The 21623-nt window shown below is 42.9% G+C and overlaps 1 protein-coding gene across 2 annotated transcripts in view; it reads left to right on the top strand.

Moving 5' to 3' along the window:
- NEK11 (NIMA related kinase 11) overlaps positions 1–20860 on the top strand; it is a 69188-nt gene extending 48328 nt beyond the window's left edge. For both annotated transcript variants that reach the window (XM_061464565.1, XM_061464566.1), the window contains 4 exons: positions 3690–3814; positions 5685–5745; positions 8095–8191; positions 20150–20860. In XM_061464565.1, coding sequence (XP_061320549.1) covers positions 3690–3814; positions 5685–5745; positions 8095–8191; positions 20150–20354 — 488 coding nt within the window. In that variant the 3' untranslated portion in view covers positions 20355–20860. The remainder of the gene's footprint in view (positions 1–3689; positions 3815–5684; positions 5746–8094; positions 8192–20149) is intronic.
- Positions 20861–21623: the final 763 nt, after the last annotated feature.

Raw genomic sequence — 21623 nt, 5'->3', positions numbered from 1 at the left:
CTGCTACTCTGAAAGTACAAACCAAGGAGTTTTCTTCCATGCTGCGTTACTAAGGTGTGCAGTGGTAATGTTCAGGGATAGTGGGAGTAACCAGCCTTTTGCTACATGGTTAGTGGAAATTGGAGGTGTGTATGGAATATCCAGTGGGAAAACTCAGGTAGCAGATATGCCGGAGGATGGACTGCAGATGTGGAAATGCAAGCATATGGGCTCCAACCTTCCCTGGCAGTACCTGCCCTGAGCTGGAAATACCAACTCAATTTATCTGTGCTTAGACTTCACTAGGCCAGCACGGGTACAGCTTGCCATGTGGATTTACGATATCTGCTGTGCTAAAGCCATCTTATGTGTTCTTGAAATTCATCTGTTCATCGGTCTCAACTACATAAGCTGTTCTGTATGCAGATTAATTCTGCAGAAAACCAGAGATGTGCCTTTGCATCTGTAGCATGCAGAGGACTAGGAGCTGAATCTGCTTAGTAGCACTCAAGGAACTATTTTATGGAGCCAGATAGTCTAAATGAAAACATGGATGTTTTGAAAGTGCCTTCTTTAAAGATGCTTGTCATGAAACCAGGAAGTTGTAAGGACCTGTATATGGGGCTAAATCCCAAGTTCCCATCCACTGGACATGCTGTATTCTTTCAGAAATAGCACTTGGAATGGTTTCTAAATCACAGCTGGTAAACTTGTGTACCCTGGAACATCTCTAGTGTCTGAACTAGCATTGAAAAGTGTATTACTGAGCTTGGATTAACTGGCCATATATGAACAGCTGTCAAAACAGTTTCTCAAATGGTGAGCAATTCTGACAAGGATACAAAAGCTGTCTTGGAAGTGGATATAGCCAGTGCCAGCCTTTCCACACAGTTTGGAGGCATCAGCAGTTTTGGATGCTCATGGGCTGCCAGAGCAGACATTTTTAAGTTACAGTTATGAGTAAAAGACTGATTCTGATGCCTTGTTTGGCTGGGAAGGGGAGGATTTTTAGGCCTTTTAGTACTTTTAACTACAACAGTAAACAGATGCAGAATGTGGGAGAAGACAACTCAGAGAACAGTAGTGTAGTCCAAGGTTTGTGTTATCATAAATAGGCTGTTTCATATGTATTTGAATGAATAAATACACATAGAATGCAGATGAACCTACTAAAATTATACTAATCACAGAAATGACAGTGTCTCTGCAAGAAAGAAAAATGACTTCATTCTGCCTGGAAAAGGAGATGGATCTTCATTTTACAGTGTTGGGGTTTCCTTTGTTTGGGGTTTTTGTTTGGTTGGGGTTTGGGTTTGGTGGTTTGGGGTTATTTACAAACTAAGGTGAAAAATAGAAACAGGAAGAATTAGAAATGGTGGCACTGGAATGAGGGCTGTTTTGAAGCTTGTGTAAGTATCTTCCAGTATCTGAAGGGAGCTACAAGGATGCTGGAGAGGGACTCTTCATCAGGGACTGTAGCGATAGGACAAGGGGTGATGGGTTCAAACTGAAACAGGGGAAGTTCAGGTTAGATCTAAGGCAGAAGTTCTTCCCTGTGAGGGTGCTGAGGTGCTGGTACAGGGTGCCCAGAGAAGCTGTGGCTGCCCCATTCCTGGCAGTGTTCAAGGCCAGGTTGGATGGGGCTTGAAGCAACCTGGTCTAGTGTGAGGTGTCTCTGCCCATGGCAGGAGGTTGGGACTGGATGAGCTTTAAGGTCCTTTCCAACCCAAACCAGTCTGGGAATCTGTGATCTTAAAACTGAGAAACCTGAGTGAAAATGTGTGAGAAATTTGGAGGTGAATCAAGTTTATAAGAAAGAAAGTGGTTTTTACAATAGATATCAGCGATCGTACCTCAGTGGGAGAGCTCAGCCACCTCGTGCTGCAGACAAACACATTTTCACTGAGTTCTCTTTCCTACACCTTAAATATTAGAAATATTCTTCCTGCCCAAACTCCAAGGGCTTTTGTTGTTTTTTGATTGTAGTCTCCTTTAAACCCTTCTTCTGGTTTTGTTGTTTTTTTAATTCATGTGAGTCAAGTAAAAAATTTTAAGCATTTTTTTATGTCTTACTGTTTGAATTGGATTTATTTCCATGCAGCTTAAGTTGATTTATATTTCTTTAAAGAGGTACGTTTAATTGGGGTGAATGACACAAATCAGCCGTAGCTAAAGCTAGGACTATGATGACTTATGAGAACTGAATATTAAGCATTTTGTGTCTTCATAGAATCATAGAATAGTTAGGGTTGGAAACGACCTTAAGATCATCAAGGTCCAACACCCCTGCCATGGGCAGGGACACCTCACACTAAACCATCTCACCCAAGGCTCTGTCCAACCCGGCCTTGAACACTGCCAGGGATGGAGCATTCACAGCCTTCCTGGGCAACCCATTCCAGTGCCTCACCACCCTTACAGTAAACAGCTTCTTCCTTATATCCAACCTAAACTTCCCCTGTTTCAGTTTTAACCCATTACCCCTTGTCCTATCACTACAGTCCCTAATGAAGAGTCCCTCCCCAGCATCATCTCATCTTCAACTAACATTTCTTATAATCATACCAGGCAAAGACAGAGAGCAAACAGAGAGCATTTTTCCTTTTGAAAAATGATAGCATAAAAACGTTGTTCCTGGGCTTGGATGTAGCTTATCTTGGTCAGTCAGTAAGGGACTGCCTAAAATCAAAGCATGGTGCTTAGCTCTCCTGGAGTATCTCTCTCTGAATGCTTAGGGCTATTGATGGGATGTCTGGCCAGCCAGGCTCCCTTGTCTTCTGATCCTGCCTCTTGCTGCTGAGCCGTGTCTCCTGTGGGTAACTCTTTGCTTTGCAGCTTTCTGTCTGGAAAAGTGGGAAGTGTGCTCTTTTATTCATATAGTCACCACAGTCCAGCCTCTGCTTGGAACTAAACACATGCTTCAGGGCTTCTGCTGAGAAAGGTGTGCTCCTGGAAGCAGATGCAGTCAGGCCTCGAGCTGTTTCACTTACAGAGTCTGGGATGCTAAAGGATTTTGTCCAGAGCAGAGTGGCTGGAGTGTGCTTTCATGCTGTGATGGATATGGTGAGTTTTAATAACAATTATTGTACTTTATTGGCTCATTGGCGATGTAAATACTGCACTCACTGCTGTTGCTAAAACTTGTGATGGTGATAAATTCAGAGAGCATGACGCCCAAGTATGCGTAGCTGGACTTCACCAGTTTCTTCTATTTCACTTTGCTTTTGCTTCAGGAAGAAAATACAGATTTTATTTCCTCTGTCTCTTAAACATGTGCCTGGTTTATAGCATTTTCCATTTAGCTTAGCAGTTGTATCCACCACAGGTTGTGTGTGTTAGAGAAAACCAAACTGGGGCATGATTCCAGCTCACAAAAGCTGCATTCAATTCCCGCTTTGACTAGATGATTCCATGAGGTCCCTCCCAGACTGAATTATTCTCTGATTCAGTGATTTCAGTCCAAAATCAATATAGATGCTTTAAGGTCATTAATTTACATATGATGAGGATCTGATCTTTTGCCAGAGACAGCTTTAACAGTGCTTAGCATGTCATCAAAGGTGAACGTTTTAATCGGAGAACCTATCCCTTGCTTTCAATCACAGAATGTGTTGCTAGTGACATAACATGGGTGCTATAAAATCTATTTTACCTTTTTAAGATCATACATTTTTTCTGTCTAAGTGCTATAAAGTCATAATTGTCTTTAGAGATCCCGGAAGACCCAGCAGCAGCAGAAGAATATTACAATGAAGAGTTTGAATCCTGTTCAGAAAGCAGTGAAGAGGAGGAGGATGCGGAAGCGTTACAGACTGTCTCTAAGCCAGATCACCAGGTATATGTGATCTTTGGGAAAACAGTGTAACTGGATGCTCATTTTCCATGGTAAAATTTAGCTCCTTCCAAGATTTTGTCCTCCTGACATCATTACTGAAATTGGCTTGTGTGAGGTATGCATGTTTATATCAATACCATGATTTAGTTATACGTGTATGCATATGCCATTCGTTCGAGACGTTAATGAGAAGGATTCTTGCATCCCTTCAGGACTAAGGATAACACTCCCATGAATGCCTTAGGGTGGATTGTTAGTAAACTTCCTTGTGACTGTAAAGCACTCAGAGTGGGGCTCTCTCATGTGTTACCTATGGGTAAATCAAGTTAAAGCTTGAAGTGTACTTCAAGCTTAAGCTCTAAATTCCATCTCTAATTCCTGGGCAACCTCTAGTTGCCACTTCTTCCTGCTGATATTAGGCTTATTTTTGCGAGCAGTGTGAGCTGCAAGACTTGACCAGTGGACTTGCAAACTTTCCCAAGGATCTCAGAAAGTGCCAGTGAAGAGAAAACTTATTGAAAGGCTTAAAGTAGCTTTATCAGGTGAGGCTGCCACATGAAAGTCTTGGGGATTGCAGTCTGAAGGTGGTTCAAGATTATTGGAAAAGGCACCTGATTTAGATCTGGTCAGGATGAGCTGAGCTGCATCTTGTCTCCAATGATCAAGTCTCAGTGAAAGCAATGAACTTCAATGCCCAAGTAATTTCTGTAAATTGGTCTTTCTAAGGCGTTCAGGAATAGTATAATATCCCTTGCACTGATTTTTGAAAACTTTGGACTAATAGCTTCTTTAAATGTAGTTCCTAAGATAAAAATAAAATATTTGTGTGAGGAATCAGAACCTCTACCACAGAAGCAGGGAGTCCTGAAATTGTCTCACCAGTTAAACCTGAATCATGGAACCACAGAATGGTTTGGGTTGGAAAGGACCTTAAGATCACCCAGTTCCAACCCCCTGCCATAGGCAGGGACACCTCACACCAGACCAGGTTGCTCCAAGCCCTGTCCAACCAGGCCTTGAACACTGCCAGGGATGGGGCAGCCACAGCTTCTCTGGGCACCCTGTGCCAGCGCCTCAGCACCCTCACAGGGAAGAACTTCTGCCTTGTATCTAACCTGAACTTCCCCTGTTTCAGTTTGAACCCATCACCCCTTGTCCTATCGCTACAGTCCCTGATGAAGAGTCCCTCTCCAGCATCCTTGTAGCCCCCTTCAGACACTGGAAGCTGCTCTGAGGTCTCCACGCAGCTTCTCTTCTCCAGGCTGAACAGCCCCCATGTTCTCAGCCTGTCTCCATACAGGAGGTGCTCCAGCCCCTGAGCATCCTCGTGGCCTCCTCTGGACTTGCTCCAACAGCTCCATGTCCCTCTCATGTTGAGGACATCAGAGCTGCACACAGTGCTGCAAGTGGCGTCTCAGGAGAGCAGAGCAGAGGGGCAGGATCACCTCCCTCAAACTGCTGCTCACGCTGCTTTTGATGCAACCCCGCACACGGGGTTTCTGGGCTCAAGCACACACTGAAGCCACCCATGTTCGGTTTCTCTTTGACCAAAAGTTTACTCAGTTTACCCTCTGGGGAAGGAATTGTTCCTCATCTCCAGTCTAAACCTCCCCTGGCGCAGCTTGAGGCCCTTACCTCTTGTCCCGCCGCTTGTTACTTGGGAGAAGAGACCAGATTTGATGTAAGATCATTCCCAAGCCTGCTGTTTTAGGAGAAGAAAACAGGAAAAAGTCCTGAGCAATGCAGACTCTTTGTAGTTGAGTGTTGACATTCATTGGTGTAAGCAATAACCTTTATGTTTGTGGGATACTTCTATAATGTTTAAGTTTGTGCTTGCACTAATCCTAGTCCTTGTTTAATTTTTCCACAGGACAGTGATATTGAGGCAATGGTCAAGTATCTGGAGAGTGTCCTGAACGGTAGCTCATTGGGTAAGATGATATCTCCTCTTTAAATGTAAGTCGTTAGCAGTCTGTATTCATTATATTTCAATTATTTCCACTTTGCAACAAAATAACTCAAAAAATGTTGAGTGACTTTGAAAATCACTTCTACCTTAAGCTACTGCAGAGAAGTATAAATATGCCAAAAGAAAAGGCCTACACAGTTAAGTGCTTATGATGAATATAATAGAGCCATAAAGCATGACGGCTAGAGGTGCAGAATGCTTTTGATAATTTGTCTTCTGCCATATTCCGTCCAGAGGAAAATATTGAAGGATACAAAAGTTATTTTATAGTTTCTGGTACTGGTAATAATAATAGAAAATCAGTTAAAATATTAAAACAAAAATGAAAATGATGATCCAAGTTTGGATAATATTTATTTCAGTTTATGGGATCTCATTCCAGGCACAGAAAAATCACTGGGAATTCAAGGTTGCAATTGAATCCTAAAATCTCCTACAAATTCTGTCTATAAATGTAGAGTTTGAAAGCCTGGTTTCTCACTAAAAGAACAAAAGAACAGCTAAAAGGAAACTTCCATGAAAGCAGGCTGTTTACTGAGTGTGGCGTAGCCACTGTCCTTGAAGACCATGGGGTTGAGCTGTGCCAGCAGTAGCCTGTATGTAGGTTGCTCTAAAGCCCAGCAGAGTTCCCAAAGGAACCCAAAGGCCCCCAGGGGAGCTGCAGTCTTGTTTAGCTGCTCCGTTTACACTTGTTCAGCTGGGATAAACCTGACTCAGTATTATCTGATATTAGAATATGGGCTCTGAAACTAGAATATAGGGAAGCCTGTGAAGTCCTCCTTGTAGAGGTTCCTTCAGTGCCAAGCTCTGATACACCCCGCTTGTAAGAAGTATGGGCTGATGGGAAGAGAAAGCCAGAGAAGAAAAGGGATGAAAGGGAGTAATCAAAGCTGTGGCCATCATAGTCTTGGAGCCACTGGTCACTTTTTGAAGAAGCAGAGTTCCTTGCTCTGTGTTGATGGATGGGCAGGCAAGCTGCTTGAATCTGAGGGCAAAATATGTTATTAATCAAGGATCTGCTTCTAAGAAAATACCTCCAGTACAGAAGTTGGTGTGGGGTATGAATCACCCCGGGAAGAAATCTTGATGTTTGTTGTAGCAACAATAGGTAAAGCTCTTAGAAGTTTTTACTTAAGAACTCATTTGTTTTAACGACTAACCCCACTTCTGCATCATCATCCCATCGGTATTCCTTGCAGCTGCCTCATAATACCCAGAAAATCCTATTTAAATGGAGAGGAAAATAGATACCAGTTTTCTTTTAGAGAAGAAGGTTTTTTTGGCCAACTGCAGTTGTAAAGAGTAGACAAAGTACAAATTACTTAGCCTAGAATCCCAGAAAAAACAAGAAGGATGTCTTTAATAATGAAACGTCAGAGGAGAAGGAGATATTGTAGCAAGAAATAGATTGAACCCACTAAGCAGAATGACTATCCTGAGCTCTCACTACAGTGGTATATCCTGTAATAATAGTAATACCAGAATTAGGTGAAGCCTGTGGTTAAATGTATTCTCTCTTAAGAGAATACAAATACTGTATTTTCCTTAGACCACTGGTGCTCAGGGCATCCATTTTTTTATTGCTTCTGAAGCCCCAAAGCTCCACAGCTGGAACTTAGTTCCATACCAACTCAGAGAACAGAATGCCACCCAGTAAGTCATGAGCATTGTTTTGCAAAGCACTTGGGGTTTCCTCGGGGCCACCCTTTAATTTCCCAGCAAAACTTCTTTATCGGCCAGCTCATGCTTGTTTTTCTCCTGTGCCAGTCCTTTTCTTTGGCTTACTCAGTTCTTCCCTTCCCTTTTGCATACTCCGTGAATTTCTTTATAATTAGAAAAACAGATCCTACTTTAGTAATAATACAAAGTATTACAAAGTATACAAAGTAATAATCTAGCTAAAGGAGAAACTTGCCTCTTAGGAAGAAGGTTATTGCTCGTCTAACTAAGTGCAAGAACAATGGAGGAAAACTTGTATTGTCTAAGCAAGTTTCATTTTGTTGACTGTTTACCTGTCCCAGCACTTCTTCAAGTGCCTGCCTGTGCTTTCTGTTGCAATGTAATTCTATCTATGCTACAGAGAAGGAAAATTGTTGTTCCAGTTCTGGCACCTTTAAGCTATAAATCTGCTTGTCCCTCAGAAAGAAGGCTCCCTTAATACGCATTTAATAATGTAATCCATCTTTAATTGATGTGGCACTACCTTGTGAGAAACCACAATAGTCGTCCTCCTTCTGACTGCCCTTGACTCTGCAATAGAGCTCAGGGGATGAAGGTGAATAAGGTTATTTGTCTGTGCATTGATTTGTAGGCTCGGGGACTGTCACCGGAGTGTCTCCAGTGGTGCCCCAGGGATCCAGAGCTCTCAACAGCACTATGGCTGAGACCAAACTGAAACGCATGAGGGAGTAAGTAAGATATTTATGAGTTCCCAATATTCAGACACAGAGGATTGATTTGAAAAAAATACAGAACATAGCAAAGAAAACCATGTGTTGTTTCCCCATCCATCAACAAAAAGAAGCGGAGGGTACGGTATTCTTTATAGACTGGATGCCTACTTGCCTCCAGGGAGGATGAAGGTTGACTGTTCCTTCTGATTCTTCTGTAATAATCTGCACAATCGCTGTCATCCTTCCAGGATCCAGTTTGCCTTCGCTGCTGTCAGTGTCATTTGGAACATTGCTTTCTTTATTAGCTCAACACACGGCCACAAATCACTTGCAGATAGCCATGTTCCCACCATGTTTGCTCTTTCACCCACACTTCATTCTTGCCTCGAACAAAAGACTTTTGTTTCCCGTGATGATATGATGATTTAAAGCAAACATGATTGTTGCTGTTGATTGGGATTTTCAGATAACAGAGTAATTACATGTGCAGCTCCCTTTGAAACTCATTGTTTAATTGCTTTCAGCATCACTGAAAACTCAGCTTTGTTAATAAATATTTCAATGCCTTGATAAAACAAAGATCTGTGCTTCCTTTCCAGAATGTACTGGTTACTGTACTGTGAGCTTTTATCTTGATTCAGTAATTTATGGCCTTCCAAGATTTATAGCTCCCTAATTTAGGTACTGATCTGGCAATCGTAATGCTCTCCATTATTTATGAACTCAATTTTTCTTTGCAGGGTTGCAACATTCAACTGAACTCAGATTGTACAGTCTTTAAAAAGGGCGGTTTTCTCTTCTGTGGGCAGACAGTGCCAAGAACATGGTGGATGTCATCAGAATACAAATAAGTTCAAACAATTAATACCAGTAGTTCTTGAAGTGAGTCCTCTAAGGAAAATGAATGCAACCGCAACAGTGTTGATGCTGATCACAAATGGCAGTGCCAAACGCACCACGTATTCAAGGGAAATGCCCATCAGATTTATGCCAGATAGAAGTTGTTCAGCTTTATGCCATTTCAGGCATAGGGTTACACTTTGTAGCTTAGCCTTTATTGTGCAACAGTCAGCAGGTGTCTCAGCCTGCCACTCTGATTGCTTTCCATTCCCTTTTCTTGCAAAGTACTTATAAAATCAATAAGTGCATCATGTTGTGCCAACTAGTTGCAAGGTGGGATTGTTTAGTCAAAATGCCCACTAATCTTACAGTCTTCATCTTGTGTTCTCATGGTTACAGGATAAACCCTACCTGTTAGAACTTCATGGTCACTGCCTTTAGGGATGAGGTGTGATGCTGGAAACAAAAGAAGAGCAGGGGAGGCAATGAGGAAGTGCAGTGAAGTCTGTTTAGGTGGCAAGTAACTGTAGAAAGAGAAGTATGAAGGCTTGGGATTTGCATCATTTTCAGATGCTAGTAGCAATAGATTCTGATAAGGGAGACTCTTCCATGTCATGAATTACTCAGAAAGTAAGCGTTGTGCCTAACCATTACAAATAAAGTTATTGGAAGAAGCTCTTATTAGCTCTGATAAAATGGTACATTCATGTGAAATAACACGGGGTTGAACAGCAAAAGGGGCCTTTTAGTCATTTCTAATTGACGTGTGAGCGGTGCGGGCTTGCAGATCACTGCAGCAGAACAGTCACTTGACAAGATGTGATGTGGTCGTTGCTTGAGTTATCACAGTTCTGCACTGAAGGCATTCTTTGACAGTAGAAACACTTGCTCTTTATCAGAGTGCCAATATAGGTGGCTTTTACTGTATTATTATGTAGGACTTTATACTGATACTCATGTGAGAGGAAAGCTGTGCCGAAAGTCCTTGCAAGAATGTAGAAGGAAGCCACTGATGTTCTTGAATACGGTAGGTAGGAGTCCTTGATCTCCTATTTTAAGTAAAAAAATAGCTCAGAGCTGAATTTAGAGGCAGACTGGTAGTGTTTAAGATTCAGTCACTAGCTTTTTTCACTGCAATCCCTGAATATTTTCCTTGACATCCTCTTTCCAATTACCGTTGCACTCTGTTCCAGCATTTGGAATTGCTGTTCTGTCAGTAAGATTCATGATAAAATCACCTACTCCTGTGACAACAATTTCTAGTTCATTATACTTAGTAAAGTATTCATGATAAAGTTTACAGCAGCAGAGACTTAGCTTTACCTTTCAAGTGGAGTGCATTCTCCCTGCAAAGATTTCTACTTCAGTGCTAAGGATTTTGATATGCAGTGTTGATAAGAAATCCCCATTTCTTGAACTAGCTCCCACAAAGATTATCTTGAGCTTTTTCTCATTATTCTCCTTCCCAGCCTTGCATGTTAACAGTGATAAGTCAAGCAAATATAGGAATCGGAGTTGTGTGACTCATATTCCTCGTACTGGGCTTTTAGACTGAGGAATCACGTTAGATGCAGTAAACAGGAGGAGCCATTGCTCGCTATTCTCTGTCTTGCCCACCGTCTCATTCTCGTGGCGGTTCCCATCCTTGATGGTACTGGGTAACTTGGTGCATGCCTCAGTCTCAGAAGCTTTACTCTCACATGGTATCCAGAGCCAGATCTTCACCAGGGTATCCATGAGGAAAAACTAATGACAGTTCCACAGATGCTCCCCTAAAGAGACTTTCCAGCTATTTCCACAGTCTCTTTCTGAGACCACGCATCTCGGAAGAGAACCACTCCGTTCTTCAGAAACAACTCCTCCAGCCAAAGCATTTTTTGACCTGTTATTGTTAGAGCACTTATTCCTTTTTCTTTCACTGTGGTCCATACAGCTTGTCCAAGTCTTCTTATAAGATGTCCAAAGCTTTGGCAGTAGTCATTGCGTGAAAGATTGGCTTTGTCGCTAAGGAAAGCCCTTCTAAGAGTCATTGTAGCAAAAGCCTTTTGATCCATACTTGACATCTCAAGTCTGTGCAGGGTTGCATGATCTAAAATGGAAAAGCAAAGGTGAGAAATAATACAAGTGTGTACAGAAACCTCTGGACAAGAACAAGCCTTACTAGGGGTTTTAATGCAGTTGGCTGTATCCACAATTGCGCCTTCTTAGACTGTGAAGTATTTGTGTCCAGGAAGTGAAGGCTTCACCTTGAAGCTTCTTCATCACTGTAAGTCAAAATTCATTTCCTGGGCTTTGTAAAATCAGGATTTGTGTTTTGCAGGCTAATTTTTGAGTATTGGAATAGGTCTGGAATAGAATGTCTTGTTTGTTCTTTTCTGAAAATACAATGTAGAAAATCAAGATAGAAAGCCACATAAGTACAGAGCATTCTGTGCTCGTTTATGGAGAGATCCATGAATAAATACAATGAGTCCTAGTCCTTTTAATAGCAGTGAACTTTAATACACAGTTTAGAATTCAATAAAATGCATGCCAGTAAAAGGAAAAGGCTTTTATGCCCCAAATTTTTAAGTACATTAAAATCCTTTAGCACAGCAGTAAGCACCTTTTAGTCAGTTCCTGAAGTCTTAGACACAGCAGCATACCACGATCAGGCAGAAGATTTCCTCATCGCCTGCTGAGTGTAAGTAAAGCCATCTTTCAGAAGGCATGGAGAAAAGGCATTTGGTGATATTTTTATTCTGTTCCTGTGAATGCTCATAACACTATTGGTTCAGACTCATGAGCATTATGCAGATGTTCTGCTTGTTCTTGTGATGCTGGCGTCAAATGCAGCCTTCATCTTTAAAGTTCAGAAAGAAAGGTCATACTGAAGTCAGCGATTAGGCTCTGGTATTCTTTTAGATAAGTAGTCCTAAAAAGACTGAATTTTCAAAGACATTCGTTTCTGTACATTCTTTAACTGCCACAGTGAAGAAGTGGATTAAGTTTTTATTAGATGATGGGTGGACAGTCCTAGGAATTCCACTAGGAATGTTGAACTTGGCTTTGTGTGACCAAGCAGGGAATTTGGTTCCGGCTCCTGTCAGGGAGAAGTGAATGCTGATGGCTTGTGAATTGTTATTGTCCCAAGGCAACAACTGAGAAAGCAGGAATGGGTGAAGCCTCAGCTCTTCCTGCCTAAGTAGAAATGAAACTGGGTGAGGCAATGTCTATTGCCCTACTGTTCTTCTACTGTTCGTAGAAGAGTAGAAGTCCTTTGCAGCAGAAGCAGTAGGTCTCCCCCGAATGGAAAAGGTTGCCCAGAGAAGCTGTGGCTGCCCCATCCCTGGCAGACCATTCTATGATTCTATCAGGGGGCTGGAACTAGATGAGCTTTAATCATAAAAGCATAGAATGGTTTGGGTTGGAAAGGACCCTAAGATCATCCAGTTCCGAGCCCCTGCCAGAGGCAGGGACATCTCACACTACAGCAGCTTGCTCCAAACCCTGTCCAACCTGGCCTTGAACACTGCCAGGGATGGGGCAGCCACAGCTTCTCTGGGCACCCTGTGCCAGTGCCTCGGCACCCTCACAGGGAAGAACTTCTGCCTTAGATCCAACCTGAACTTGCCCTGTTTCAGTTTGAACCCATCACCCCTTGTCCTATCGCTACAGTCCCTGATGAAGAGTCCCTCCCCAGCATCCTTGTAGCCCCCTTCAGACACTGGAAGCTGCTCTGAGGTCTCCACGCAGCTTCTCTTCTCTAGGCTGAGAAGAGTGTTCTCAGCCTGTCTCCATACAGGAGGTGCTCCAGCTCCTGAGCATCCTCGTGGCCTCCTCTGGACTTGCTCCAACAGTTCCATGTCCTTCTGATGTTGAGGACACCAGAGCTGCACACAGTGCTGCAAGTGGGGTCTCATGAGAGCAGAGCAGGGGGGCAGGATCACCTCCCTCAACCTGCTGCTCACGCTGCTTTTGATGCAGCCCAGCACACAGCGGGGTTCTGGGCTCAAGCGCACACTGAAGCCGCTCATGTTCAGTTTCTTATCAGCCAACACCCCCAAGTCCTTCTCCTCAGGCTGCTCTGAATCTCTTCTCTGCCCAACCTGTAGCTGTGCCTGGGATTGCCCCGACGCAGGTGTAGGACCTTGCACTTGGCTTGGTTGAACTTCATGAGGTCCTTAAACTCTTATTGTATGTAACTATTGACTTTTCAGAGATAACTACTGTTATCCTTGCACGTCCACATTCAAGAAGCAGCCGTATATTGTGCTGCTCTTCAGACACATCTGTCTAAAACACATGCATCGATAACCAAAGCAAAGGCCATCAGGTATGTTTTAAATGTGCCTTGTATTTTTGCTTGATCTTGATGAGTGATGCTGAATGAATTGCATTTGAAAACCAAGATACTGTTTAAAATCCTATTAGCAAGGCTAGGAAATCTTAGGATACGTGTAAAGTCGCTGCAGCCTGGGGAAGTGCGTTACACATAACTCTTTGTGAGCACTAAACAGTGTCATTTTCACCTCCTGGAGAACTGCTGTATACAAGCAAATTTTTGTCACTCATTTTCAGTATTGGCAGTAAATTTGTTAACATAGAAGACATTCAAATTGTGATATTCTGGTTTGGTTTAAATGATCGTGGTTTGTTGTGTTGTTTTTTTTACCCTGTGGCAAAACCTTAAGAAAACTTAATAATTACATTTTCTCTGAGGACAAACCCTATTCTAAATTTGTAGTAGCTGGAATTCAAGTAGGAGCTCTAAATTCTCATTAACGCTTCTTCCAAGAGCAGATGTCAGCTTCAACTCCAATTTTATCAATTCATTTAGCTCAGAAAATGAGGTGCATGGAGAATATGAGTGTTGATATTTCTTCAGCTGCGTGTCTACAGCTTTTAATAATAAGATCCTTCTCAGCTCATGGGAAAACGTGTCCTAAATACGCTTTAGATTTTGCAGGTCTTTGAAGCAGGACATCAGAGAGTTTTGTTTGCAATCAAATTCAGGTGCTTTAATTCAGAAATTATGAAGTAATTAAGGATGAACGATGAAAATGATCTTTGTGTCTTCAAGTAAAGAAATCTTCATTCCGCGGTAATATGATGGAAGTCAAAGCCCATTGAGGCTTGAAGGTGAAGGCAGGGGTTAATATTAGCAATTCAGAGCTTTCTTTACTAGCTTTTATATAACGATGCTTTCCAATTCCCTATTTTTCAAATCCCTTTTCTTAGACTTTGCCATACTTTTCACATGGCAAAGACTGAGCAACTGTCAGATAATGATGGATCTTAAAATGTGCTTGTCCCACCAGATCTCAAAGGGTCTGTATGGAGCAACTTTGCAAACTGCACCCAGAGCCATCTCAAGTTTCAGAGAAGTTTTAATCATTCATAGTCAGTAGTGCCAACACGCCGAACGACAGGGAGATAACGTGAGAGGAAAGGGGCCTTTTGTGTTGGGATGGAGATAAACCTGTTTGTTTACCGGTCCATGAGATTCTGTAGCAGATACCTTAAGGTTTTCTGGTACAGTAAGAAAGCAATATTTTGTATGATATCAAAGATATGTGATTTCCGGGTTCTTTCGCAGAGTCATTTCAGGAGATAAATGTAGCAATCTTTTTCACCAAGATTCATGTTACTACCAGTTAGCTGCAAAGTGGCACGGCTGTCCTCTGTTTTAAGGAGAAATATAAGGCTAATAAATTAATGGCTAGAAATAGCATGTTTGAGGACAAATCCGAGCTGGATGTATTGATGGGACTTCTGAGTAATAGTGCTGGACTCCGTGGGGATTCCCTTGTGCCAGGGAGAGCAGAATTAAGTGACATCTGCTGAAATTATACTTCTGAAGGGCCCTGCACTTGCTTTTATGCCCTGTGAGCCCTAATCGTGACAGATTTACCTCCTATTTTACAATATAGTTGGTGTAGGATACAGGCAGCCTGGCTGCATCAAAAGGAGAAATAAATGCCCACTGGAATGGAAAATCCATGTCCAGGAAGCTTTTTTTCTATCATTTACACCGAGGTAGCCAAGAGTGACATCAGTATTTGAATTTCCTGTGGTTGGCTTAGGAGCTGTGTGTTTGTTGCCTGCTATGGCAGAGGTGAGGCATTCTTGCTGGTCCAGAGAGACCACAGTGTAATTCTGGTGTAACTCAGGAGCTGCAGAGCCTCTCCTTGCTCCCAAGCATGGACCGCACTGAGCTCTCTGAAGGCACTAGTGAACACTCGGTGTTTGAGAGCAAAAAAAGTGCAGTTTGAGGGCGGATGAGGGAGAGCAGAATGATTCTAAATGATAGTCACTATTATGCTGAACGACATTTGAAAACGAGAAGCTTGAAAACCCCCTTAGCTGCTGATTTGTGTCGCAGTTATCCTTCAAGGCACGCAATGACAAACTGCCGAGAGATATTAACTCGGCTGCTAATGCCCATGGAGGAGCACCAACTGAAGCATTAATCTTGTTTTGTGGCTTTTGTCAGTGTTGCATAAAGGTAGGTGTATTGTAATTGATCTCCAAACCAGAAAGGGAATGTTAATATGTAGCTAGTGGCAGAATAGTCAAAATAAAGACCCATGGGATAATAGAAAATCCTTTGTTCACCCAGGGAAAGATTTACAACTTCCTCAGCTAGTTGAGAACACAACAGGATTATATTGTCAGGTTTTAGTAATTTTACACTGATGTGTAGGAAATCAACTGCAAACCACCCAATAGCCTGATAAATTCATTTGGGCCCAGATCCACTAAATGGCTGTGAATATTTCTAGACACCCTGAGTATAAAATTGCAGTTCTCAAAGCTCCTATTCAGCTCCCCTCTAATGCTGACAGTGAGACAAAGCGGTAAGTGCCTATGATATTGCTGATACTCACGTTGCTTCTCGCATGCTCAGAAGCACCTTACCCTTGATAGAACCTATCTCATGCCCAAACTCTTCTTCTCATGCCCAAACCCCATCATTACTCACAAACCTCTTCGCCTCTATGGCCTCTGGGGCTCGTTCCAGTTCATTCTAGGTGTGGATTGTGTGCTGCACAGACACTGGCAGCAAGAGGCATTATTTTTCAGACCACAGCTTCCATGGATGACAGTGTGGGGACTGGCAGTATCTGCTGTCCAGCTAGTAGAAGGTTGGTGGTTGCAGCATGCCTCCAGGCTATGGAGGACCCCAGCCTGTACCTGGAGCATTGGGAATGCTGTCTGCAGACAGGAGTGAGGAAAGCTGGGCTCACTGTTGAGTTGAAGTTTGCAGTGAGAAAGCACACTCTTTGGGCACGCGCTCACATGTGGTAACCTGGATATCAGTCCCAAGGACTGCAGAACCCCAAGGATTGCTCATACTATTTTATCCAGGGACTGTTTCGTGCAAATGACGTTTGCACATACCTTCAGTATTGTCTTTAGTCCTCAGTCTATCCAGAGTTATCCTCCATTATAGAATCATAGAATAGTTAGGGTTGGAAAGGACCTGAAGATCATCCAGTTCTCTTGTGAGCCAACACATCTGCTTTCGTACAAATCAGAGTGAGGGTGAAGAAGAGCCCTTCATCCCTCGGTCTGACTGATACTGCTTTGGGAGGTGTGGATTTGAATTCCATTTTCCCCCCAGGTTTCCAGCTCTCTGGGTGAATGCTCTAGCCACAGACCCTGGGATAAAAGGGGACAATGGTGTACCTCTGTGGTCATGTTGAACTGCAGCAAGTCCTGGGTTGACAGCGGTGATTCCCAACTTCAGGAAACCCAGACAGGTGTCAGATTTAGGATATGACTTTCTGCAGTTGTAGTGGGCCAACGCTGTGAGTCAACGCTCTTCTGGGCTGCCTGCATTGAACAGGGAGCGCAGGATTTGACCACAGAGCTGTGAATTCCATTGATGAACAAGATGCTGAAAATTAGGAAACACAGTGCTCAAATGCCAGCGATGAATGAATCCCTCCTTATATCTAAGCCTCTGTAATACGTTGGAGCTAGAGAACGAACAGTACGTGATGTGACATTAAGCACATTACACACCATCCTGAGTCGGACCCTTGGTTGATAGAGCCTGATGCAAGTCCTTTGAGTTCAACATAGTGAAAAACAATTTAAGGCAGTGTAGGATGAGGATCTGGCCCAGATGTGCCAGATGTCAGGTATCCCCTTTGCTCGTGTGGTCTTGGCTGAGAAAGAGATGATGGCTCATTTCTGGTGGAAAATACTGAGTCTGATGGTGAGTAAGCTATAAGATGGCATAAAGAGAGTAACCGCCAGTAGATCATAAAACGTTGGCAAAAGAGAATGTAAATGGGAGCCCTGTACTTGCTCACGCAGCACATTTGGTGGTAAGGCTTTTAATCATCTCAAACCAGTAATGCAGGTGTCCCATGTTTCATGTGAAACAGAAGTAACTGTGAACAGGTCAGTGGAAAATCCATAACTGTGCCTCTGTAGGACTTCTCATGGATGGACAAACATCCCTTAGCACAGGATCAGGGCCATAATGGGCAAATCTCCCTTTCCAGAAAGCCACTTTCCCCCTGCCTTCATCAGGATGGTAGATTCACTCAGTAGTATCTATTTGACATTTACCGTCTTAGATACCACACTTGTGTCTCTGTGATAGAAGATGTGTGATGTGGTAGCAGCCTCGCATTAGTGCAGCTCTCGAGTCCAAACAGAGCCTGATGTCTTCTTCTGTAAAAGCAGGTTCTAATTTTTGTTAGCTACCCCTTAATTTTCCACCTGTGAACGCATTCCCCATAATTCTATTGTATCAGCTGTTATACAGATTAGCTGATTTGCACGCTCTGCCAAGCTTAACCGAGAAGATTTAAGTCTGCAGGTCACATTTATTAGCAGAAGCAATACTCCTGGGGGACGTTTGCTTCATTTTTCATCTTTAAGTAGACAGGACTGCCAAAAAATTAAACATACTTGTCTAAGAGGGAGCGAGGAGTCAGTAAAAGCATTAGTGAAGTAGCAGTGATTTCAAAATCACTTCTTATGTATCGATTTTGAACCATTGGAGAGAAATGCTGTGATATTTCTGGTAAAGCGTTGTGAAGAAATGTACATCATTTGCCGAGCAAATCCCTACTTAGCTTTCTGTGGTTATCTAATCCCTAGATTTCCAGTGTCTGAGAATTAATCCCTTCCAACAATTCTAGTTTTCCCCTAAAAAGCACTGTTGGTAGAAAAAGAAAGGCAGTTTCTAATTACAGGAAGCAGGACTGAGTCAGGTCTGCACCTGCAGAGATTCCAGCTTGGACCTGTGGCTTCTGATCCTGGGTCTTCACTTTCTCTGCCCCAGTTCCCAATCCACCTCTGTCAGGAGCCAGCAGGAGGGGCGATGTGTAGCCAGAGGGCTGGAATCGTGGCTGGGCATGACTGAGCTGCAGAGGGCAGACAGGATGTGAGGAGATGTTTCCTTCTTGTGAGATCAGAGCAGTCATGCGGGATATCCTTCAGGAAAAAGTACGTTATTAGATGTATTGTGCACTTTCACCAGCAGTGGGTCCTAATATATATAACAACAGGGTTTTTCAGAAGTATCTATCTCACACGCTAATAAAGCGGTTCTGTATCACTGAGAAAAAGGGGTGCTTTCATGTCCAATGCCGTTTGAGAAACAATGAAGTTAAATTCTTCGCCATGGTTTTCTAAGGATGGAGGAATTGACACGACGTGGAAGTTTCACTGGCTGCAGTCTCACTCTAACAATGTTATTCCTCAGCAGCAACAGGATGGCTAGAGATGAAAAAGCAGCTACCCCTTTAGCTGGATGATGCTAGGGGGTTAGAACAGTTTGCCTTGCCCTGGTGTTAGACATGTACGACAGCAGTGAGAAATCAGCACGATAAGCACAACCGCAGGCAACATGGGCCCAGGGCACCAGGCAGCTCCCCGCAAGCACTGCCCTTCAGGCAGGAGCACGCTGCTCACACTGAAGATACGCTCTGCTAAAAGCATTGCCATAAGGCAAAGTGCTAAGGCATCACATGTTTTAACATGCTAGGGACACAATACTTGTAATACTTGAGAAGTACGTGAGAGCATTAGAATGTAAGATACCATTGGTTTATTTTAGTGTTTATTGAAGAGGCCTTCATGCCGTGATGGATTTCCCGAAAAAGGAGTGATTGTCCCACCTGAATACTCTTGAAATCCTAGCAAAATGCTGCTTACCACAACGTTACCTACCCAAAATAAGACATGTTTTAATGCAAACTGCAGATGTTCCTGGAAGGTGATCCCAATTAGTCCAGCTCCTTTCCTAACTAAGTGAAGAGCATCATCAGCCCTCAAATGAGCCAGTTGGACACTGTAAGACAATAAAATCTCAATTGCTCTAGCACGTAAAGGCGTAATGAAGGAAAACAACACAAATCCTGGGTGTGTGAGGAGCGGGAAGATAGTTTCTGACATGCTGATGGGAAATAACTTAATTTCAGCACAATATCATGAGCCCATCACCGAGTGGAAAATTTGGTGTTGACTGTGGCTCGTGATACGTGAACTTAAAGATGTTTGCGTTTAGAAGAAGCGCTGTTCATTGTCTTGCTGCTTGCAAATGGATCTTCTTTATAAATCACCATTAAGATCCTGTGAGTGTATTCTCTGCCCCTGAATTACAGATCTGTCTTCTAACAAAAGAAGAGTGCTGCAGAAAACGAGCGTCAGCCAGCTCCTGCTGAGCTTGTGCAATGGTTTCCTTGTTATTTGATGGAAGCTGAAATAAAACAACGGATCCTGAAATGTGTTTGTTCACATAAAATGCCACCGGTGTGTGTCTGCCATGGGTTGCTCCTTTCGGGTTTGAGGCAGCCTAGAGGCAATAATACGCGTTTGTCTACGAGGCTTGCCGTAGATAAAACGGTACGTCAGATTCATCGTGAAAAGGAGTCTTGGTTTGTAATGACAACGATGGCCACGCTTCCCCAGGTTTTTACTCCTGTCTCTTTCTATTACAAGCAATCATAAAGAAATTCCCCCGGAAACTTTAGTTTCTTGTACTGTCAGCCAAACTAGGTGCATCAGTATATCATTTTAATCAAAGGTAGCTACAGCAGGTAGAAAAAATCAGTACTAGCTATGACTTGTATTAATATAGAGTACGAATAACTTTTTACTTGACCGTTTTCTCGTACTTATCCCCAGATCTGCCATTGGGAAGCTGGGAGCAGAGGTGTTTGAAGCCGTGTACAGCTATCTCAAGCAAGCCAGACAGCAGGATGCCAGTGAGGAGGAGATCAGGAGACACCTGGAGAAGATGGTTTCTAGAGCAAGCGATTGCTTTGAAGTGGATCAGCTTCTGTACTTTGAGGAGCAGCTACAGGCTTCAGAATCACATCTTCAGCCGTAAAAGGTGTGTCAGTAACAGGGCTAGAAAAGGTAAGGGGGAGTGAAGGTGTCTTCTTCACGTCAGCCGGCAAGTATGGGAGGTATTTGGAGGAACCGCTGAAGGTAACGTAGTACATAAGCATGTGGGTAAACTCCATCTGAGAATCCACACCGCAGTGAGAAGTGCATAACTGTGGTGCAGAATACAGGGACAGGAAGAACAAGTGTTTGCTTGTCACTATTCCTTGTTCAAAAGGACTGCATTTAATCTGTGTGACTTTCAAGTGAGCTGTGACAATAAGTTCATAAGTGTATCTTTATATGGACATGAGTGCTCAGATAGACAGGTATGTATATCCACAGAGGCAGAAAGATGTCTGGCCATCTACCATGTGTGTGAATGTATAGAGGCAGAGGCATGAGGCCTGAGCCGTGTCTCACTATGTTAGATAGGAATCCTTACTGCAACTTCTGAGAGTTTTGGATCAAATTCATTGTACGCAGACGGAACAATAAACTGATTATTTTTGGCTTGTACATGGATCCTGGTAATGTTTTTTTCTCATGTAATGCTTATCCTCCCTTCTGCATATGCATCACACTTTTGCTGATTTCAATTGCATATCATGCTCTGACTATATACCTGATGTTTTCCTTCTGCTTCTTCCTTCTTTATTCTGCATTCCGAGCTCCTTCATCCCCCTGTGTAAAACACTAAAGGATAGCAGTGATACACTTTACAAAGGAAACTCAAATGAATTTTTAAGCATTGAACCATCATCATAATCCTTATGCTTCCTGCTCTTCTGCCCCTACTCTTAAAGGACTCAGGGACTGAATGAGATAAATTAAAAGAAATTCATAATATGAATGTAAAAAACCATTGCTATTTGACCTGAGATCACTTAAAGCTAAAGGTACTGATATTTACAGCAAACTAAACAGTTCTTCTGATCCATCTTTGTGACACGCTCTAAGAGACTCAGAGGGAAAGGTAAGTCGAGTCCTCTTAATCTATCTGGGCAGCAACACAAACTGAGGAAGCAAAGGACATGCCCAACTGCAAAACCTGTGGCATTATAGTCCTGGCTCAAAGAAACTCCACAGCCTTCTCACTGTTGTGTCTGTGTACCTGCTTCCAGGATTTTTGCACGTGAGTTCATTCAAGACCATTTAAAACCACAAGCGCTGAAGTCCAAGGTACGGGAGGAGCGCTTGGATGTTACAGGGACTAAAACATTCACAAAGCAAACAAGAAGTAACCAACAAACGGTGAGAATAATGTCAGGGG

Source organism: Pezoporus flaviventris, unplaced genomic scaffold, assembly GCF_033815535.1.
Source record: "Pezoporus flaviventris isolate CSIRO_AGI_PZ_B2104156 unplaced genomic scaffold, CSIRO_AGI_Pfla_v1 ptg000037l, whole genome shotgun sequence".
Classification (NCBI taxonomy): domain Eukaryota; kingdom Metazoa; phylum Chordata; class Aves; order Psittaciformes; family Psittacidae; genus Pezoporus; species Pezoporus flaviventris.
Note: the sequence above shows the minus strand (reverse complement) of the source record. Positions and strands in the feature narration are given on the sequence as shown.